General features: G+C 43.3%; 1 protein-coding gene across 2 annotated transcripts in view; it reads left to right on the forward strand.

Annotated features, from left to right (window-relative positions):
- The window catches only part of RTN1 (reticulon 1), a 124285-nt gene extending 107555 nt beyond the window's left edge, over positions 1-16730 (forward strand). For both annotated transcript variants that reach the window (XM_066551821.1, XM_066551822.1), the window contains 6 exons: positions 11288-11495; positions 13517-13655; positions 14512-14581; positions 14963-15009; positions 15092-15150; positions 15904-16730. In XM_066551821.1, coding sequence (XP_066407918.1) covers positions 11288-11495; positions 13517-13655; positions 14512-14581; positions 14963-15009; positions 15092-15150; positions 15904-15946 — 566 coding nt within the window. In that variant the 3' untranslated portion in view covers positions 15947-16730. The remainder of the gene's footprint in view (positions 1-11287; positions 11496-13516; positions 13656-14511; positions 14582-14962; positions 15010-15091; positions 15151-15903) is intronic.
- The last annotated feature ends 1054 nt before the right edge of the window (positions 16731-17784 follow it).

Below are 17784 nucleotides of genomic sequence, written 5' to 3' on the forward strand. Positions count from 1 at the left end.
AATGAAGACTAAAGACGATCCATTGATTCCTTTAATATCTATTATTCATGTTGTCTCTGTCTCAACCTGGAATATCAGTTCTGTGCAAATCTGGAGTTGTATAATTTTGCCAGCTTGATTGTGGCATTATTATGGTTCCTCCCTGAAAAGTCTGGAATGTGTCTGTGACTGTAACAGATGCAGAGAGAAACCTCAGTAAATACAGAGCATATTTTTATGGAAATTATGGAGATTTGACAATGAGGTTAACAAAAGTTTTGATTACTCAACAACCAAGTCTGCAACTAGCTGTATCATTGGATTCATCCTATAGTAGTTATAATTGATGTAAAATTGGGTGGGGATCATGAGAAGCTGCAAAGATTCTTGGTGAGGCTTTGACTTCGCCCCACTCAGTCAAGTGAATTTCCCTCGCAGTGAATCAACTGCTGCTGCTGCACACATTTAGAAATATTGGTTTTTACCTGCCCATCCTGCAGGTACAGCAGGATTAGAGCAAAGGTAGATCATCAGCAGCCCTTGGGTGAGCAGGACAGTAATTCAGCCCTGCTGGGCACCTGCTTCATTCAGAATATTAACATGGGTGGCCCTGGGGAACTGCAGTGGCTTCCACGCCCCAGTCATCTCCGCACTGGAAGGTGATGCGTTTGAAGCAGGCTGGGATGGAGCCATGCATAATGCATGAGTGTGAGGAGAAATGTCCCTGCCTGGGCGTGCTGGTGGCTGTGGGCCTTGGAGGAGCAGCCTATAGCCTCTGCCAGCTGTGTGTGTGACACAGGAGTGTGACATGAGAGTGTGACAGAGTGCGCAGCTTCCCACCGGGAGCTGCTGGGCGAGGGCAGCCTCCAGCTGCAGATGGAGGGCAGGTCCCTGTGCCTTCCCCAGGGGCTCAGCTCAGCAGGACACAGGTGGCTTTGGGGAATTGCAGGTTTGCACCCTCCAGAGACATTCTCTGGATTAGGAAGGATCTAAAACCATAGAATATCCTGAGCTGGGAGGGACTCACAAGGTTCATCAAAGTCCAGCTTCTGCCCAGGACACCCCAACAATCCCACCCTGTGCCAGGGAGCATTGTCCAAACACTCTTGAGCTCTGCCAGCCTTGGTGCTGTGACCACTGCCCTGGGGAGCCTGTTCAGTGCCCAGACACCCTCTGGGTGAAGAACCTTTTCCTGATGTCAACCTAAACCTCCCCTGACACAGCTCCAGCCATTCCCTCAGGTCCTGTCAGTGGGCACCACAGAGATCAGGAGATCAGTGCCCAAGTTTGCACCCATCTTGGAGGAGTTGTTTGGTGTCAGTACACTGGTCCTCATGAATATTCCCTTTTCCACTCTTCTACATGCCAGCTCTTGGCTGGTCATAAATGTCAGGCTTACTCCTGCAGCTTCAACTTTCTGCAAGACTTATTAAAAAAGAAAAATGAAAAGATCCACAGACACAGGCCCATGAAGTGTTCATAGAAATGATCCTAAATATTACCCCCATTATAATTATAAAACTTAATGTGGGAAAGGACTGCAGACTTCATCAAATCCATCTAGTTGACATAACTCTGCTGGGACTGCATTATTGATTATCATTCCTTGGCAGCTGTTTTCAGAGAGGCTGCTTCCTTACCTGATTGATATATCCACTGGTTTCCAAAGGGCGATGGGAAGCTGCAGCAACTGCTCAGGGCAATGTTCCTCACTTTAAGATTGATAAAGAATTTCAATGACAATAATTCAGTTGCATGCAGTTAATCTGTAATCTTATTGACAGTTGTGAAGTCTGCCTAATTACAGCTTCATAATGAGAATAAAACTTCAGCCAGTTGGTACCTTCAGTGCTTTACTGAAAATATTGTGGGCTGCTGGGATCCATTTGATAGACATCTGAAACATCTGCCCCACTATTTGGTTCTTATGTTGGATCTTGGTAGGGCTAAAACCCTGGTACCAACTCAACACGTGCTGTAACCAAATTAGCTCACAGTTTCATGAAACTATACCAGCTTGTGGGTAGTTTATTTCCTAATTTCACAGATGGTTTCCTGTGAAGTTTGAAGGAAATTTGTCAAGGTTGTTTATGACTTTCAGATTTGCTGCCTTTTTTTTTTTTTTTGGGTCACTGATGCAGAAATTGTATCAATTCTTCTTCCAGCACGTTCCTGTTAATGGCAAAAGAAATCAGTGAGAAAATGTGCTCTGCATACCTGCTGAGCCAGGACAGAATCACAGAATGATTTGGGATGGAAGGGACCTTAAAGACCACCCAGTTCCAACCTCCCTTCCATGGCCAGGGACATCTTCCACCAGACCAGGTTGCTCAGAGCCATGTCTTTCAAGATCTGATGGAAAATATTCTTTCATAGCCAGAACAAGGTGAAAATTCCCCCAAAGTAAGAGTATATTGATTAAATTATTCCCTGAGGAGTAATTTAAACTCCATCAAGGGGGTTATGGGGGGGCAATAGCTGAAGGCAGTATTGGAGGGCTGCTTTATTTCATTTTTTTTAGGTCCCTGGGAAGTGAGTTCTGGTGAGGCTTTTATGATATTAGCAGGGGTACTTTCTCCACACCATATTTAATTATAAGTAACATAGGTCTGAACCACTCATTTTGAAAATCTGCAGATTTTTGAATGTTTGGATAGAGTCTAAGAGAGAGCCCAGGTCTATTCCTTTGGTCCAGGAGCATCTCAGGAGAATCTTCACATTTCCATAGCATTATGTGCACTCAGAGCCTGCATCAGGGACTCTGCTTGGTCTCCTTGGTTTCTGCTCAATTAAGGTGAGAGCCATAACATCCTCCTCAGAAACTGCCCAAGGCAGGCAGTGATACAGTTTGATGAGCAGGAGTTGTGTGTTTCTCCTGCTGCTGTGCTCAATTCTGGTCTTAAAGCATCTCTCACATGAAAATGAAAATAACAACAGCATAATCATTAATAGCAGCAGCAATCACATAATAATTAATAATTAATGATAATAAATGCTACAGTAGACTCATGTGTGGTGTGGTTGAAGGGTTGATTTCTTACTGACAATCCTCTTTTACTGCCAGTCCTCTCCTGTCTACCCAAGCCTGCTCTGGTGCCTCACATGAGGCAATCCATCAATATTTTTTTGCTCACATCTTGATCTTGCAGATGTTGTAGGAAATAACATGGAGGGCATCAAGGTTTTCCTTTTCCCTGATCCTATTCTTGTTCCAGGTCTCCTCTCATCAGACACTGGGGACTAAGAAGGTTGGAAATTTCAAGTTAAACCTTGAAACAGGTGGATGGTAAAGTTATAAAGCTGAACTGAGGACAGGAAGTTAATGGTCAGAGTGTGTACAAGAGGTAGAGGCATGGAGAGATTCCTCAAGGTTGGAGATGAAGGATCAGGAGCTATGCCTCATGAAACAGCACAGATACCCTCTCTTGGCTCTGCTGCTCATCACAGCAGTCTCCTGAAGGCAGCAGACTGCTCATTAAACTGTGTATCCATCTGTATTATGTTAGAATCAAATCTGTTGTGGGGAGGGGAGCAATGTCCACATTGGATCCTTCACTGGAGAGGAGAGGGAAAGGCTGGTCCTGCAGCCTGTGGTTAAACCTGCAAGCTGGGCTTGCTTTGAGTTCAAGCAGTATTTATTTCTACTCAAAACCTACAGCATTGTCTCATTTGTTGTCAAATACTTTTGTGACAGCACTATAAACAAGGTTATTCTTCTTAAATTGTGTTTCTTGGTTTTTTCGCTCCCAGAAGGTCTGATAAATGCCTTATGAACTAATTTATATTTATGAAGTTGTAATATTACACTGTGTACAGAAGTAAATGCTGTGTGCAGAGAGGTTTTTCTCACTTTTCTTAAAAACTATTATTAGATAAGAATGAAACAGTACAACCACTGATTTTACCTCCTAAGCAGGCCTGGTAGTACTTCTGTGGTGGGAAGGGCAGCTTGATCATTTCCAAAGGTGACAGTAGTGTACTACAGAGCATACAACCTTTTATATAATCATCAAGGCCCATCGGCTTCATTTGAAGGTTGGGTACCAGGAGTTTGCTCACACTTTTTTTAATAACTTCCATGGAAATGCTGCTTTTTGCAAGATCGTTTTTCACACAGTTGCTGCAGTAGAGGAAAAACTTGCAAAGTCAGAAGAGGAGAACAGAGATTTTTAGAGGAGAAGCTGTGGAAGATTTGAATTGTCCAGTCTCTGTTTGGTTGATCATTAATTTTCATTCTAAAATGCTTTCTTTGAGACATGGAGAAAATTCCCATTTTTCCTACAAAAGTATTTTTGGAAAACATAACCATGCAGGAGGACATTTTAGCTACAGGTTGGTTTGGATCCTCTGTTCTCCCTCTGGGATCTCTGCTCAGGAGGCTGGGCCTGCAGCTGCCCCACACCATGAGGCTTCTGGGGACCACTAAAACCCTCAAAGCCCAGATCTTGTGTTTCCACATCCTAACAAGAATGGATTCAGGAGCATTTTTAATCAGTCTATCTTGACACTGCCCTTTCCAGCCCCCACATCTGTCTTCTGGCATTTTTGATACCAAGAGGAGCAGAAACATTTTCTGCTGCAGGCCATGTTAAGAGCTGTGTGGCACTAGGGAGCCATTCCTTGCAGCCACAAGCACTACCTGCTGTGCTGTTTCTTATATTTGTGAGGTTCATTTCAGCCTGCCCCACAAACATGGCTTTTTACCAGCTGTCCATATTGACAGGTGCTTTCTTGTACCGTAGAGTCCACCTTTGCTACACTGTGGCCCCAAGTGCAGGATCCCATTTGTTTAGTCGGATGAGATTCTGCCAGAAATATGGCTTCAAAAGCACTGTTTTGGCACCCTTGAAAAATCCTGCAACTGGAAGACCACTTGAGTAACATTTTGTGAGTTCTGGTGTGAGTTAAAAAGCACAAGCAGGCAATACTTGCAGAAAACCAGCTCATCAGACATGCTTCTCCCAAAAAATTCTTCAAAGGCAGCAGCAGTGACCTGCAGTGCTGCTGTCTTAAAGATGGCTGGTAAGTCTTCCTTGATAAATGCAAATAGTTTTGAGTCTGAGGCAGTTCTGGCAAAACCCAGAGTCCTTTTATACCTCCACAAATGACTCAGACTTCTGGTGAGTTGTACTGTTAAGAGTGCAAAGTGAGTGATGTTGCTTCCCTCCTTCCAGGAGGCTAAAGGGAGATCATGGAAAGCTACAGCAGAACAGCTTCTGCATGCTAATGGGCATGGGCAGGATTTTACAGTAGTGATTTTCAAAACAGAAAGAGCCTGACCCTCAAGTGAAGCCAAGGCTGATTTCAATGCCCAAACCCCTTTTGCAAACTGGGTGGTTTGAAGTTTTGGCTCTTGGAAGTGGATCTTGCTTAGCCAAACAGACTGAGCCCCTGTCCAATTGCATGCACAGCACACAGCACGGCCTCACGTGGCACCAGCCTCCTGCCTCATGAATATTCAGCATGCATTGCTCAGAATTGTGCCATTGTGGTGGGGTCTGGGCAGCACCATGCACACACACACCCCTTCCCAGTAAAACACCCAGTGCTTGCAGGACCCTGCACCACACCAGGACCTTTCATTCCTTCCCTTCTGATTGACCAAAGCACTCAGTTATTATGTGGTTAATTTGTGCTGGGAGGTATCCCCTGTCCTTTAGCTGGTCTGGGGAATGCTGTAGCCACCTTGGAGCTGGGCTGGAAGCTGTCTCAGCCTGGCTGAGCGTGGGGCTGGCGCGTGCTGGCGAGTGGCCCTGCAGAGGAGGGTGTGTGTGAGAGCTGCAGCTCCAGATCCACTCCTGGCCTGTCATCCTCATTCCCACTGAGTCCCCATGTGCTGGGGAGGTTGCTCTGAGCCTGGCTGGTTGTCTCTTCAGTATGCCAAGGAAGGGGTACAGGCAGATGCCCTTCAGCAAAGGCTCAGGCACCGGTTATACATAGTGACCTGTTGAAAGACACTAAACCCATGGGGTCAGAGAGTGTTTGGGAGGAGTTGTTTGGTATCTTAACCAGTTTTACATGAATATTGGGTGAGATAAAACTCCAGCCAGAGATATAAATGTGGTGGACTGTGGGGATTTGTGAAGGAATTTCGAATGAGTCAGAGACAGAACTCTGAATTGCTTTTGATGAAGCGATTTATTTTTCTTATCTTCTACACAGGCAGGAAGGGTGAGCTCAGCTCACATCTTCACTGCATGGTTCAGAAGGTCACAAGACTTCTGGTTACAAGACCTTTTAAGGATTTATTAACCAATAAAACACTGCCAACAAGGATATTTATGGTTTTGACCCAATCCTTAAATATTTTGTCTTATGGACTCATGCTGCAGTGTAAGCTTTCTAAGCCAATCATGTCATGACACACAAACCTACAGTACTGTACTTTAAAACTCTAAATTTTCCTCTACTTAGCTTAATGTGTCTCTGCTTTAAACTACAAATCCACATTCTCAATTCTAACACCTAAGCTTGGTAGTTTTTTTCCAAGGTCTCAGATCAAGTCCTGTGTTTAATTCTAAGCTTTGGCTTACAGGTCCAAATTTCTGAGAGTTCCCTGCATTTCAGATTCCAACAGTGGACAACTTCATCTTCAATTTTAATTCCTGTTTAGAATAAAAAAGAAAGGGTGTGAGGAAGGTTGATGCAAGTCTGGGTTCACCTGATGGTCGATGAGAAAATTTCTCATTTGTTTGCCCCTTGGTCTCTATTTACAGCACCAGGCACTGATGTGACAGGTACTTTGGCTCTGGTGTAAATGGTTACAGGAGAAAATGGCACTCTGAGGAAGCCAGACAAAGGATCCCAGCTGGGACATTCTGCACCCAGAGCTCCTCTCTCTGCTTTCCTTGTTTAGGCAAGGAAATGTAGGAGAAAAATGTGTTTAACCACTGTCTCAGCAAGGAAACATTTCTTTACCAAGAGGGTGGTCAGACTCTAGAACTGGCTTCTAGAGAGATGGTCTGTGCCCCAAACTTGTCAGTATTTCAGAGGCATTTGGAAAATGCTCTCAAAAACATGCTATAGCTTTTGGTCAGCCCTGAATTGGTCAGGCTGTTAGAATAGGTGATAGTTGTAGGTGCCTCCCAACTGAAATATTCTATTCTATTCTATTCTATTCTATTCTATTCTATTCTATTCTATTCTATTCTATTCTATTCTATTCTATTCTATTCCATTCCATTCCATTCCATTCCATTCCAATAATTTAAAAAGCCTTTGAAGTGACTGAAGCTGCAGCTGAAAGAGAATACAGGGCTCTGACAGGTGCAGCTCAGGTGTTTTTAGCAGCATCTAAATTCCAGGGGAGCTGATACAGCTCAAACCCCTGAGGCCTGTCTTGCCAAAGTCTTCCCAAGTCTCCACTGATTTCTAGTTCTGGATTCTCCTTTTCCCCCTTCCCTGCTCAAGGAACTTTGAGGTTCACCCCCCTCCTGCATCACCTTTGGCAAAGAGGTTTGGCTCTGCCCCTTCTCCATAAGGGAGAGGAGGAGGAATGGCTACAGGAACATCAAATCCCACCCAAACAGCTGGACAGGGCAGCAGTTCTGCAGCTCTCTGTCCCTTCAAGGGAGATGAGGAGAAGGCAGATGTTCTTCCTGCCCTTGAGAATCCTGACAGACCTGGCAGGCTGTGGGTGAGGGGAATGTGCTCCCAGGATGGACCTGGGCACTGGGAGAGCCATGTAAAAATCACTGAACTCGTATCTCCCTTTTCTGTGCTGAGATTTTCCAACTAGCAGTTGGCACTTCTTTTTTCCATGCACATGGGAATATTTGCCTCAGGTCTAAAAGACACAGGATCCCTCTCTCCCAGGTCTCCTTTGGCTGCAGAAAGAGGCCAGATGCTTTTTCATCTCCTCCCTCTCACATGCTCTTGTTCCCAGAACTGTGTCACTTGGCTGCCGTCCATCTCGCTCTGATCCTTTCCTTACCTGATACAGCTGAGTAAATATCCCAGGCATTCCATGGCAGGAACAGATGACTTTCAGGATATACATATACCTGGTCAAGCCTGTCATGAGTAACTCAGCATCTTCCCTTGTGAGGAGAATGAGAAAATGCAGTTTGGCATTTCTCTGCATGAGAATGCAGCCCACTGCCAGCCTGCAGGAGTATGAGTTTGAAGATCATTGGAAGGAAAAGGCTTAGTTGGTCATTTTGGATCTTATAATTAATTGGGATTGACTCAGGGAACTCTGTTGGAGTTCAGTTTGTATTTTTTGGCTCATTTTTCATTTGTTTGCCTCTCTACTGCCTGTGTCCCAGGGAATGTTTTCCCCTGGCACGTGTCCTTTTTCTGCCATCAGCAGATGATGTACCACGTACACCAGCTCACCTGTGCAATTTAATGTTGAGGTTTTGTGTGATAGACAACTTAAGTACCTCAAAGGCAGATTTGCATAAATTTTCAGTACTCTGACAGAGTAATTTTTGAGCACAAAAAATACCAGGTTGTGAATAATCACAGAATCTTAGAATGGGTTGGGTTGGAAGGAAGTTTAAAAATCATCTCATCTCACCCCTCCTGCCATGGGCACGGACACCTTTCACTTGTTCCATGCCCCATCCAGTCTGGTCTTGAATATTTCCAGGGATGGGGCAGCCACAGGTTCTGTGGGCACCCTGTGCCAGGGCCTCAGCACCCTCACAGAAAATAAAACACCTGCTGTCCCAATGCTCACTGGTGACAGCACCCAGTTGTTGTGCTGCAGGGTTTTGAAGTACCTTTACTGAAAAAGAATATGAAAAATGGCCAAACCTGCACTCTTGTGTTCTGGATGCCATTTTGTAAGGATGGTTTGCAAGGATGGAGTTGCATGCTCCATCACCTCATCACTGTGAGCAAACAGGAGCTCCAGCTGTGTCCTGCAATACAGATGTGTCTGCTGCTAAACCTCCTCATCCAGGTGCTCTTACAATGCTGGAGCTGCATTTTGGAGCATTCCAAACTCCCTGCCCCAGGGTTTCTGCAGGAAGCAGGCATGGGCACATATCTGTAAAAGACTGTCCCTGTTTTGTGGAGTCAGCACCCAGGATCCCAAAACAGGCACCAGAGTCCCTTGTCCTGTGCCTTCCATGCAGCCCATAGGATCCAGCCATGTGTGCTCATGACCACAGGTCCAGTGCTGAACACTTAAAAATAGTAAAAAGGTTCATATATAGTGTGTTTGATGGAGAATATAATTGGATGTGAATGGTGCATGAAGAGAGGAGAGCTCAGTAATACAACAGCAATTTTTGATTTCAAGCCCATCACTGTAAAGCAAGGCTAATATGTGTGATAGTAATGAGTAATATAACTCATTGACTCAAGGCAAACACTCTGTGATGACTCACAATTTTTGGAGATTTGATTATAAGGACTAAGAGGCTGGATTAATTTTGTTTCTTTTAGTATTGGTGACTTTTTTTTTTCTTGACAGATTGCAGTTTTCCTGAATTTACTCTTTGTTCAGAATGATTTGACAAGTGGCATCTCTCAAATCTGTTTGGCTGGTGCTGTGTTCAAGCTGTTCTTGAGGACTTGTGCAGTGTGTGAAATTAAAGCTGTTTTGTTTAGGTTGTCATGAGCACGTTCTCTGGCTGGATGAAGAGTCCTCTCAGAAACAGGTTGTGGGTGTAAACAGATTGAATTCACCTTTGTGGACTGGATATTCCACAATCCTTTCATAAAATTTTGCTATTTTAGTGGCTGTCTCTGATATTAATTTTTTTTGCTGGAGAGGTTGAAATAAAATATACAAAGTGGGCGAAAAACACTATAAAAGTTAACTGCTTTACAAATGTAAAAATGCACTATTTGAAAATGGTCTTATGCACTTGTTTTGTTCTAGCCAGCACCTCCCATGGACAGGGGAAAAGTTATATAACAAGCAGAAAGCTTTTTTTTTTCTTTTTTATTTCTGATTCTGAGGTTGGATTGAGTAGCAAGAGAGATTATTCTGTATTTGAAGGCCTTATCTGAAAAATGGTTTCCTACTCATGGAACTATTAAGCAGTGGTAAAACCAGGAGTCTTTTCCTTTCTCAAAACTTATGAAATAACAAAATTAAATCATGAAAACTTTGAATGGGAAAGTGGTTTATTGTGGCTAGCCCCAAACTTCTGCATTCATTTATCAACAACCAAAACTGGAAAATGCTTTGATCAAGCATTTGGCATTTGAACTTGTTAAAAACAAAAACAAATTTAAAAAAATGGAATTTTCAGACTGAGTAAATGCAAGGTAGGTTGAAATCTTCCATTCAGCCCTAGCAACAACACAAAGCACTTGCAACCAGCTTGCACTTGCCTTGCTGCTGCAAGAGACCCACCCACCGTGCTGCGGTTGGAGATACTCATCCATCTTATCTAACCCAGGCACAGGCACAAGCAAAACAAGGATTTCAAGTAGGTCATCAGTTGTAACTTCCTCAGCCCGTGGCTCCAGTCCCTTTGCTGCTCCTGCTGAGGAGCTCCTGCTGGTGCTGCTGTGAGCAGAGACATTGCTGCTCCCCGAGGGTCACACCGGGCCCGTAGCAGCCACCGCCGCTGCTTTGCAGCTCCTGCCTGCTGTATTTGCTGGGAAAGGCCCCAAAAAAGGCAGGAATGATGCATCTGACTCCATGTTCTCAGAAGGCTCATGTATTACTTTATGATACTGTATTATATTAAAGAATACTATGCTATACTAAAGAGTACAGAAAGGATACTTACAGAATGCTAAAAAGATAATAATGAAAACTCGTGACTCTCTCCAGAGTCTCGACACAGCTTGGCTCTGACTGGCCAAAGAGTCAAAACAACTCACACCAGAACCCAATGAAAAAATCACCTGTGGGTAAACAATCTCCAAACACATTCCACATGAGCAAAACACAGGAGGAGCAAATGAGATAAGAATTGTTTTCCTTTTCTCTGAGGCTTCTCAGCTTCCCAGGAGAAAAAATCCTGGGTGAAGGAATTTTTTCAGAGAGTGTGAACCAGAATCCAATGAAACAATCACCTGTGGGTAAACGATCTCCAAAACACAGGAGAAGCAAATGAGATAAGAATTGTTTTCCTTTACTCTGAGGCTTCTCAGCTTCCCAGGAGAAAAAATCCTGGGTGGAGGGATTTTTTCAGAGAGTGTGAACCAGAATCCAATGAAACAATCACCTGTGGGTAACCAATCTCCAAAACACAGGAGAAGCAAATGAGATAAGAATTGTTTTCCTTTTCTCTGAGGCTTCTCAGCTTCCCAGGAGAAAAAATCCTGGGCAAAGGGATTTTTTTCAGAGAATATGAACGCTACACCTGCCTTTAACAATTTGTTTTTCTCCCCCCAGCTATCGACCTGTTGTACTGGCGCGACATCAAGCAGACGGGGATCGTGTTTGGCAGCCTCCTGTTGCTGCTCTTCTCCCTGACCCAGTTCAGCGTCGTCAGTGTCGTGGCCTACCTGGCCCTGGCCGGCCTCTCGGCCACCATCAGCTTCAGAATCTACAAATCCGTCCTACAGGCTGTGCAGAAGACGGACGAGGGCCACCCCTTCAAGTGAGTGGCTTTGTGGTTGTTGGGAAGGATGAAAGTTTGACAAGAAAGTCTCACAGATATGTGTGCTTAGCAGAAAGATTTTTGAATGTCGAATCTGAAGAGGGATATAGAAGAAAAGAATTGCTGAGCCAGTCTTGCTGGATAACCAAGGAGGCAAAGGGCATGTTAGATAGAAGGGGTTTTTATGACTTAGAGCAAAGGATAAACCCACCTCAAGTGAGTGGCTTTGTGGTTGTTGGGAAGGATGAAACTCTCACAGATGTGCATGCTTAGCAGAAACATTTTTGAATGTAGAATCTGAAGAAGGAATAGAAATGAAGTTTTGATATAGAGGAAAAGAATTGCTGAGCCAGTTTTACTGGATAACCAAGGAGGCAAAGGGTGTGTTAGATAGAAGGGATTTTTATGACTTAGAGCAAAGGATAAACCCACCTCAAGTGAGTGGCTTTGTGGTTGTTGGGAAGGACAAAAGTTTATCAAGAAAGTCTCACAGATATGTGTGCTTAAGAAAGATTTTTGAATGTAGAATCTGAAGAAGGAATAGAAATGAAAGCAACTGTTGATATAGAGGAAAATAATTGCTGAGCCAGTCTTACTGGCTAACCAAGGAGGCAAAGAGTGTGTTAGTTAGAAGGGGTTTTATGACTTAGAGCAAAGGATAAACCCACCTCAAAGAAGATGTTTTTACCAAGCAGAAAGATAGCACAGGCAAACAAGACTGCCAGTGTTGCAAGTAGAAAAAAGGTCTCAGAATTTTCCACTGCAAGAAAACTGAAAAACAACTTCTAGCTCAAACTGTAATGTACTAACTTTTAGTGATTGGAGAATAGCAACATGAATATGGAATTATAGGAGTTATGATAGGCTATATATAAAAGTTAAGGTATAGATTGATTCTACTGTATTAAGATGCTCAGCAAAGAAAAGTTTATAATGCATTTGTAACCTAAACTAAGGGTGTCCAGGCCTGCCTGCAGCTGGAGCTGACAGCTGTAGGCACAGGCTCTGTCACCCACAACCCTGGACTGCTGTAACTCTTGGATGGAATAAACTGCATTTTGAAGATTTGCCTGGAGTCCTGCATCCCTCATTTAGGCTCTTACAGTGGTGATGCCAAAGTGCTGCTTTTTGTGCCAGAAGAAATTCTCATCTTGTTCATAAAGCAGGAAATAAAAATATTTTCACAGTTTCTCAAAAATTGTAAGGTTCTGTTGGCTTAGATCCTGGAGAGAGAAAGAAAAACTAAATACCACAAAGATCGTCATCCTCTACGACATGGGATTTTTTTCTCAAAAAGATACTGGAAATTTCAAGCAAACAGAGAAAAGGAGTTTCTTTAGAGCTAGTGATAATACAGCATACTTGCAAGAGAAAAGAGCATTGTTTCTGGGCACAGTCTATTGGGCACAGAGGGCAACTATCACTATATTTTCTCCAGTGACCCAATATCTAAGTGATGGTGCCAGTGCCAATGCACTCCCCACTCTCCACAGGGTCTGGGGGGATTGCTCCACAAGAACAGAGATCCTTTCTCCTCTGCTGTGCCAACCACTTGTTAAACCAGGTCATGGAGCTGGTGTGGTTACAGACACACACACACTAAAAAAGAATCTTTTTGGGGTGCTGCTCCTCCTGCTTCACTTGGGTCAGTTCTGAGCAGTGATTCAGGACGGGGGGATGTAGCTCAGAGAACAGCACAGAAATTTGTGGGGAAAATTCCCAGGTCAGATTTGTATCCCCATTTGGGTGAGAAAAAGAGAGAAATCCCATGAAGCCCAGGCTCTGTGTGGGAAGAGGGTGAGGCTGGAGGTGAACAGCCCCAGCTCAGCATCACCCAGAGAGATGGGTCATGCAGGGTGAGGAGGGTGTGCTTGTGGCCCTGAGCCTGCAGGGAGGGGAGCTCAGTGCTCCAGCACAAAGAAATGAGGTCTGGGAAGGAGGGAATGATGGGGTGGATGGGTTTGAGTGTGAACAGCAGGGGAAACTTCCCAGGTTTGTAACAGGACCTGTGTTTCTGGCAGAGCCTACTTGGAGATGGAGATGAATCTTTCACAGGACCAGATCCAGAAATACACAGATTGTCTCCAGCTATACGTCAACAGCACAGTCAAAGAGCTGAGGAGACTCTTTCTCGTTCAGGACCTTGTGGATTCTTTAAAAGTAGGATTGCTTTAAATATTTTTACCCCCTCTCTAGAGGATAAATCTACATTTCAAAGAGCTGCTTCCCATGTTGACAGGGTTGTCATGAAGCCTAGTTTTGTGTAGCTCCAAATACGAAAGTTGCTCTGCTTTTTGATTTAAAAACTGTTTCCAGCACTTTAGAGGTTTGGCATTTGAATGTATTGATAGGTAATACAGGATGTAAAAATTTGCAGAACCAGCTTAGCTCCACCTCAGTTCTAGAAGCATCCCAGCAATTTGCTTTCTATTGCTTTGTTATAAAATAATGGTCCCCTCTGTTAATCTGGATTTCATCTGGTGGCATTTCCTGCTATGGAAGAAGATCTTCTTTCACTCCCTGTTGAAATAACTATTGATTTTTAGCCTTATACTAGAGCAGGTGTCCTTTAGGGAAAAGAGAAGATCATTAAGAGAGCAGACATAGGTTAGGCTCCTAAATTAGTAAAGAACTTTAGGAAAATGTACCCATCTTTCAGCCTCAAGTGTTATCAGTCCCTGGGATTACCACTTCAGGGCTCTGTTTCACCTGTTTGGGGTGACCCCTGCCATCATAAACATTGGATGCAGAAATCTGCCTATGCCATTCTCAATGCAGAGTTCTACATGGGTGCAATTTAAGCCCTAAAGAGACATGAAAGCTGAGCTAAGAGGGTGAGAAGCAGAACAGAGAATGGGGTTTATACACCTAGAAAAACGACCTTGTTCCTAATGTGCCTTAACCACTCCCTTCCACATTAAAAAAGGCTAATGTGCTGTTATATTAGCTAGGTAAGCAAACTATTTTCTTCTTGTGCTGGCACTGGAGATGATGTAATGATCCATCTTTAATTTAGTTTGCAGTACTAATGTGGCTGCTGACTTACGTGGGAGCCCTCTTCAATGGCCTGACTCTTCTGATAATGGGTAAAAATCAACATTTCTTTTAAAAATCTGTTTTTAACTTGAACTCCCTCCAGATTTCAACTTAGACAAAACAGCCTATCCCTGGCCTGCCTTCCCCTCAGTTAAACCACCAACATTTATTTCCCTTCCCTGTAAATATTAATTGTTCTGTTATGCTCCTGCTAGAGCTACTTTGCAGTTTATGGTTTTGTGCAGCTCCCGGTCCCAGAGCAATGGGGAATTCCATATTTGGGAGGCTTGAGCAAAGTGCATTTTTAATACAAAGCTCCCTGGTGGATCAGCTGACCAAGTGGCACGATAATGTGTTTGCCACCAAAGTAGGTCTCTCCTCTGAGGGAATGTGATCTGCAGAACATAACACTGTGCTCTTTTTCTCCTCAGCTGTGGTGTCTATGTTTACTCTCCCCGTTGTATATGACAAGTACCAGGTAGGTCTGTCTGCAGGGTGCATTTGGGGTGGCCCTGCCTGGTTGTTGCCTCCTTGACTTGGTCTCCTCTTGCTCTTTGCAGGCACAGATTGATCAATACTTGGGGCTGGTGCGGACCCACATAAACACGGTCGTGGCAAAGTGAGTTCAGCAGCCAACTGTGGGAGGCTGTGGTGCCCTCGGGGGTGGCTGGGACCTGGGTGGCCCTGGGGACACTGTGTCCTGTCAGTGGTGTCCTCCCAGAGAGGCTGAGATGCCTGGAGAAACCCTCCCATCTGAGTGCAGACTAAGGCACTCCACCCTTCTGTCCCCTCCCCTGCTGTTTGGGGGAATTGTGGGCAGAGCAGCCCAGTCACAGACTGGTGTCCACACTGGTACCTGGCCAGGACAAACAGGAAGGAATGAGTTAATTCTCTTCCCCACTGACCACTCCAAGCCTGGTTTTTTGCGTGAGCTGATAGCATTAATGACCAAAGTGGGAATTAGGACACCACCCTGTCACAGAAAGCAAATACCTGGAAGCACCATGATCTTCAGTGTTTCTAATCCCCATGGAACAGGCAGAAAACCTGGGTGAAATTTTGAAATTTTGTTCTCAAAATTCTATTTTTAGACTGCACTCCTGGCTTTCTGTAGACAATAGACCATGGAGAAATAATGTTGGGGGGAGAGTATCACTGAACATATCCCTAGAGTACGTGAACCACTAAAAACTAGGCATGTAAGAACACCTGATGGGCATCACTTCTGTTTCTTATGTCACTTTAATTCACCTGTTGAGACAACACACTGAGCATGGACTAGAGATTATCCCTGGATAAGAGTCCAGGTGGGGAACCACTGGAATAGAATAACTGCCTCACCATATAATCCTTCTTCTTCTTTCATTTTTAGGATTCAAGCTAAAATCCCAGGTGCTAAGAGAAAGGCAGAGTAAATCAGACATCAAGAATTCATCGACTACAGTAGTGCATAATGGGGAAATCTGGAGTGAAAGCAGCTCTGTTCTTACACTTTACTGCAAATTTATCATTCTTTTTTTTTCTTGACACCATAATCTTAGAAACATAAAACTCAGAAGCAGTGCTTTTCCCCTGCTGCTTCTGCACTTAGAATATTTGCAATCACTTGTGTCAAGCACTAAAGTATAGTAAAGAGAAAAGTGTACTAGATGTGGTTTTTTGTGTTGCTTATAAAGTGCATGATGGTGAGAGCCTAAATAATATTGACCTCTTTATTTAATTTTTTTTTTTTTAGTGTTTTTCCTTCTTCTATTGGCATTGCTTCTATAACTTTTAATGTTACATGTGGCTAGGGGCTTTCCTGCTTAGCGCACTTGATGCAATAGTTAAAATTGCTTCTACGTCACTGGGTTGCTGGTTGGATTCATCTTTATTAACTATATAGAATTGTAGACTGATGTTTTAGTGTTTTCCAGCACAAATAAAATAAACAGTAATCGGTACTTATGGTAATCAGTTTTGTATAACTCAAAAAAAAAAGAAAAAAAAGAAAAAAAGAAAACAAAACCCAGTACTTTTGTCGTAAAGGATTGACAGGCTGATTTACATGTATGGTAACTGGAAAGTTCCAGCATGTTCAATTTATTACAATTTGTATTACATTCTCTGTAGTTCCTAATGGACTTAATTATGGACTCTGAATATTTGCACTTATGTACTTGATACCGAATGCAGAAATAAATGTTACTAAATGTAAAAGTTCTCTTTCTTGTCACCACTGGGATTACCTTGACATGTGGGAACTGGCCACACACTGTGCAAAAAAGAGCATTTTCCCTCTTTCTCTCTCCTCTGAACTTCAGCACACACTTTGCCCTTACATCATGGTGCAGTCCAACGAGTAGTACCTAACTAAGAGTAAGTAGCTCATCTAATATTTTTACATCTTGATGATCTTCCTTGGAATAAAAGGAAGATCTCTGCACACAGGTTGTTTATTTTTGTTGGTGGTGTAGCAAATATCAGGTACATGAACCAGGGTCTCTTCCTCCATTTGCTCACTGAGTAAACCACGAGCAGCACAGTATGGAGGTGTCAGCACAGCGGGAAGGGCTCTTCAGTTTCCTTATCACCAACTGCTGCTCTCTTACGCAAAACTGTGCTCTGAAATCTGCTTTAAACAGAATCAATCTCCTACCCAGAGGCTGGGAGCTGAAACAAGCATTTATTCTGGCTCAATGGTGAAGTTTTTTAAAAATTGGAATTTGGTGTTTGAGAACCATCAGAGGAGAGAAACAGCTGTTGAAAATAATCCAAAGTGCTTCAAAACAAGCAATTGGTTAAGTGCTTGATTTGCCCATTTGTGGAGCACACCTGTGGATTTTTTTTTTTTTTGGTATAAAAATGTGAACATCAAAATATCTTCAGCCAAATTTCTGGTTTTCTCCTTTTCAATCAGAAAAGATTTTCAATCACAAAAGGTTTATGAAGAATCTATTTTTATACAAAGAACTAGATTTTGAAACACTTATCCCAGCTTTGTAAATTTGAAGTCTTTCCTTAGACTCATTCATTAATTCACCTTTGTCTCAGTTCCACGTGGCCACAGTGACACCTGTCCAAGGCCAGGCTGCAGTTCTGTTTGTATCTAAATGTAAAACCTAAATGCACATAAGGAGTTGGTAGAAATATTAGTATGGCTGTGGGCTAGTTAATTCTTGTGACAAGTCTCAAATACCCTTATTTTCATTTAAGCTTTATATCTAAATGTTAAAATACTAGGTTGGGTTTTAAATGTCACCTGCAGCTAGAT

This window comes from Molothrus aeneus, chromosome 6, assembly GCF_037042795.1.
Source record: "Molothrus aeneus isolate 106 chromosome 6, BPBGC_Maene_1.0, whole genome shotgun sequence".
NCBI lineage: Eukaryota > Metazoa > Chordata > Aves > Passeriformes > Icteridae > Molothrus > Molothrus aeneus.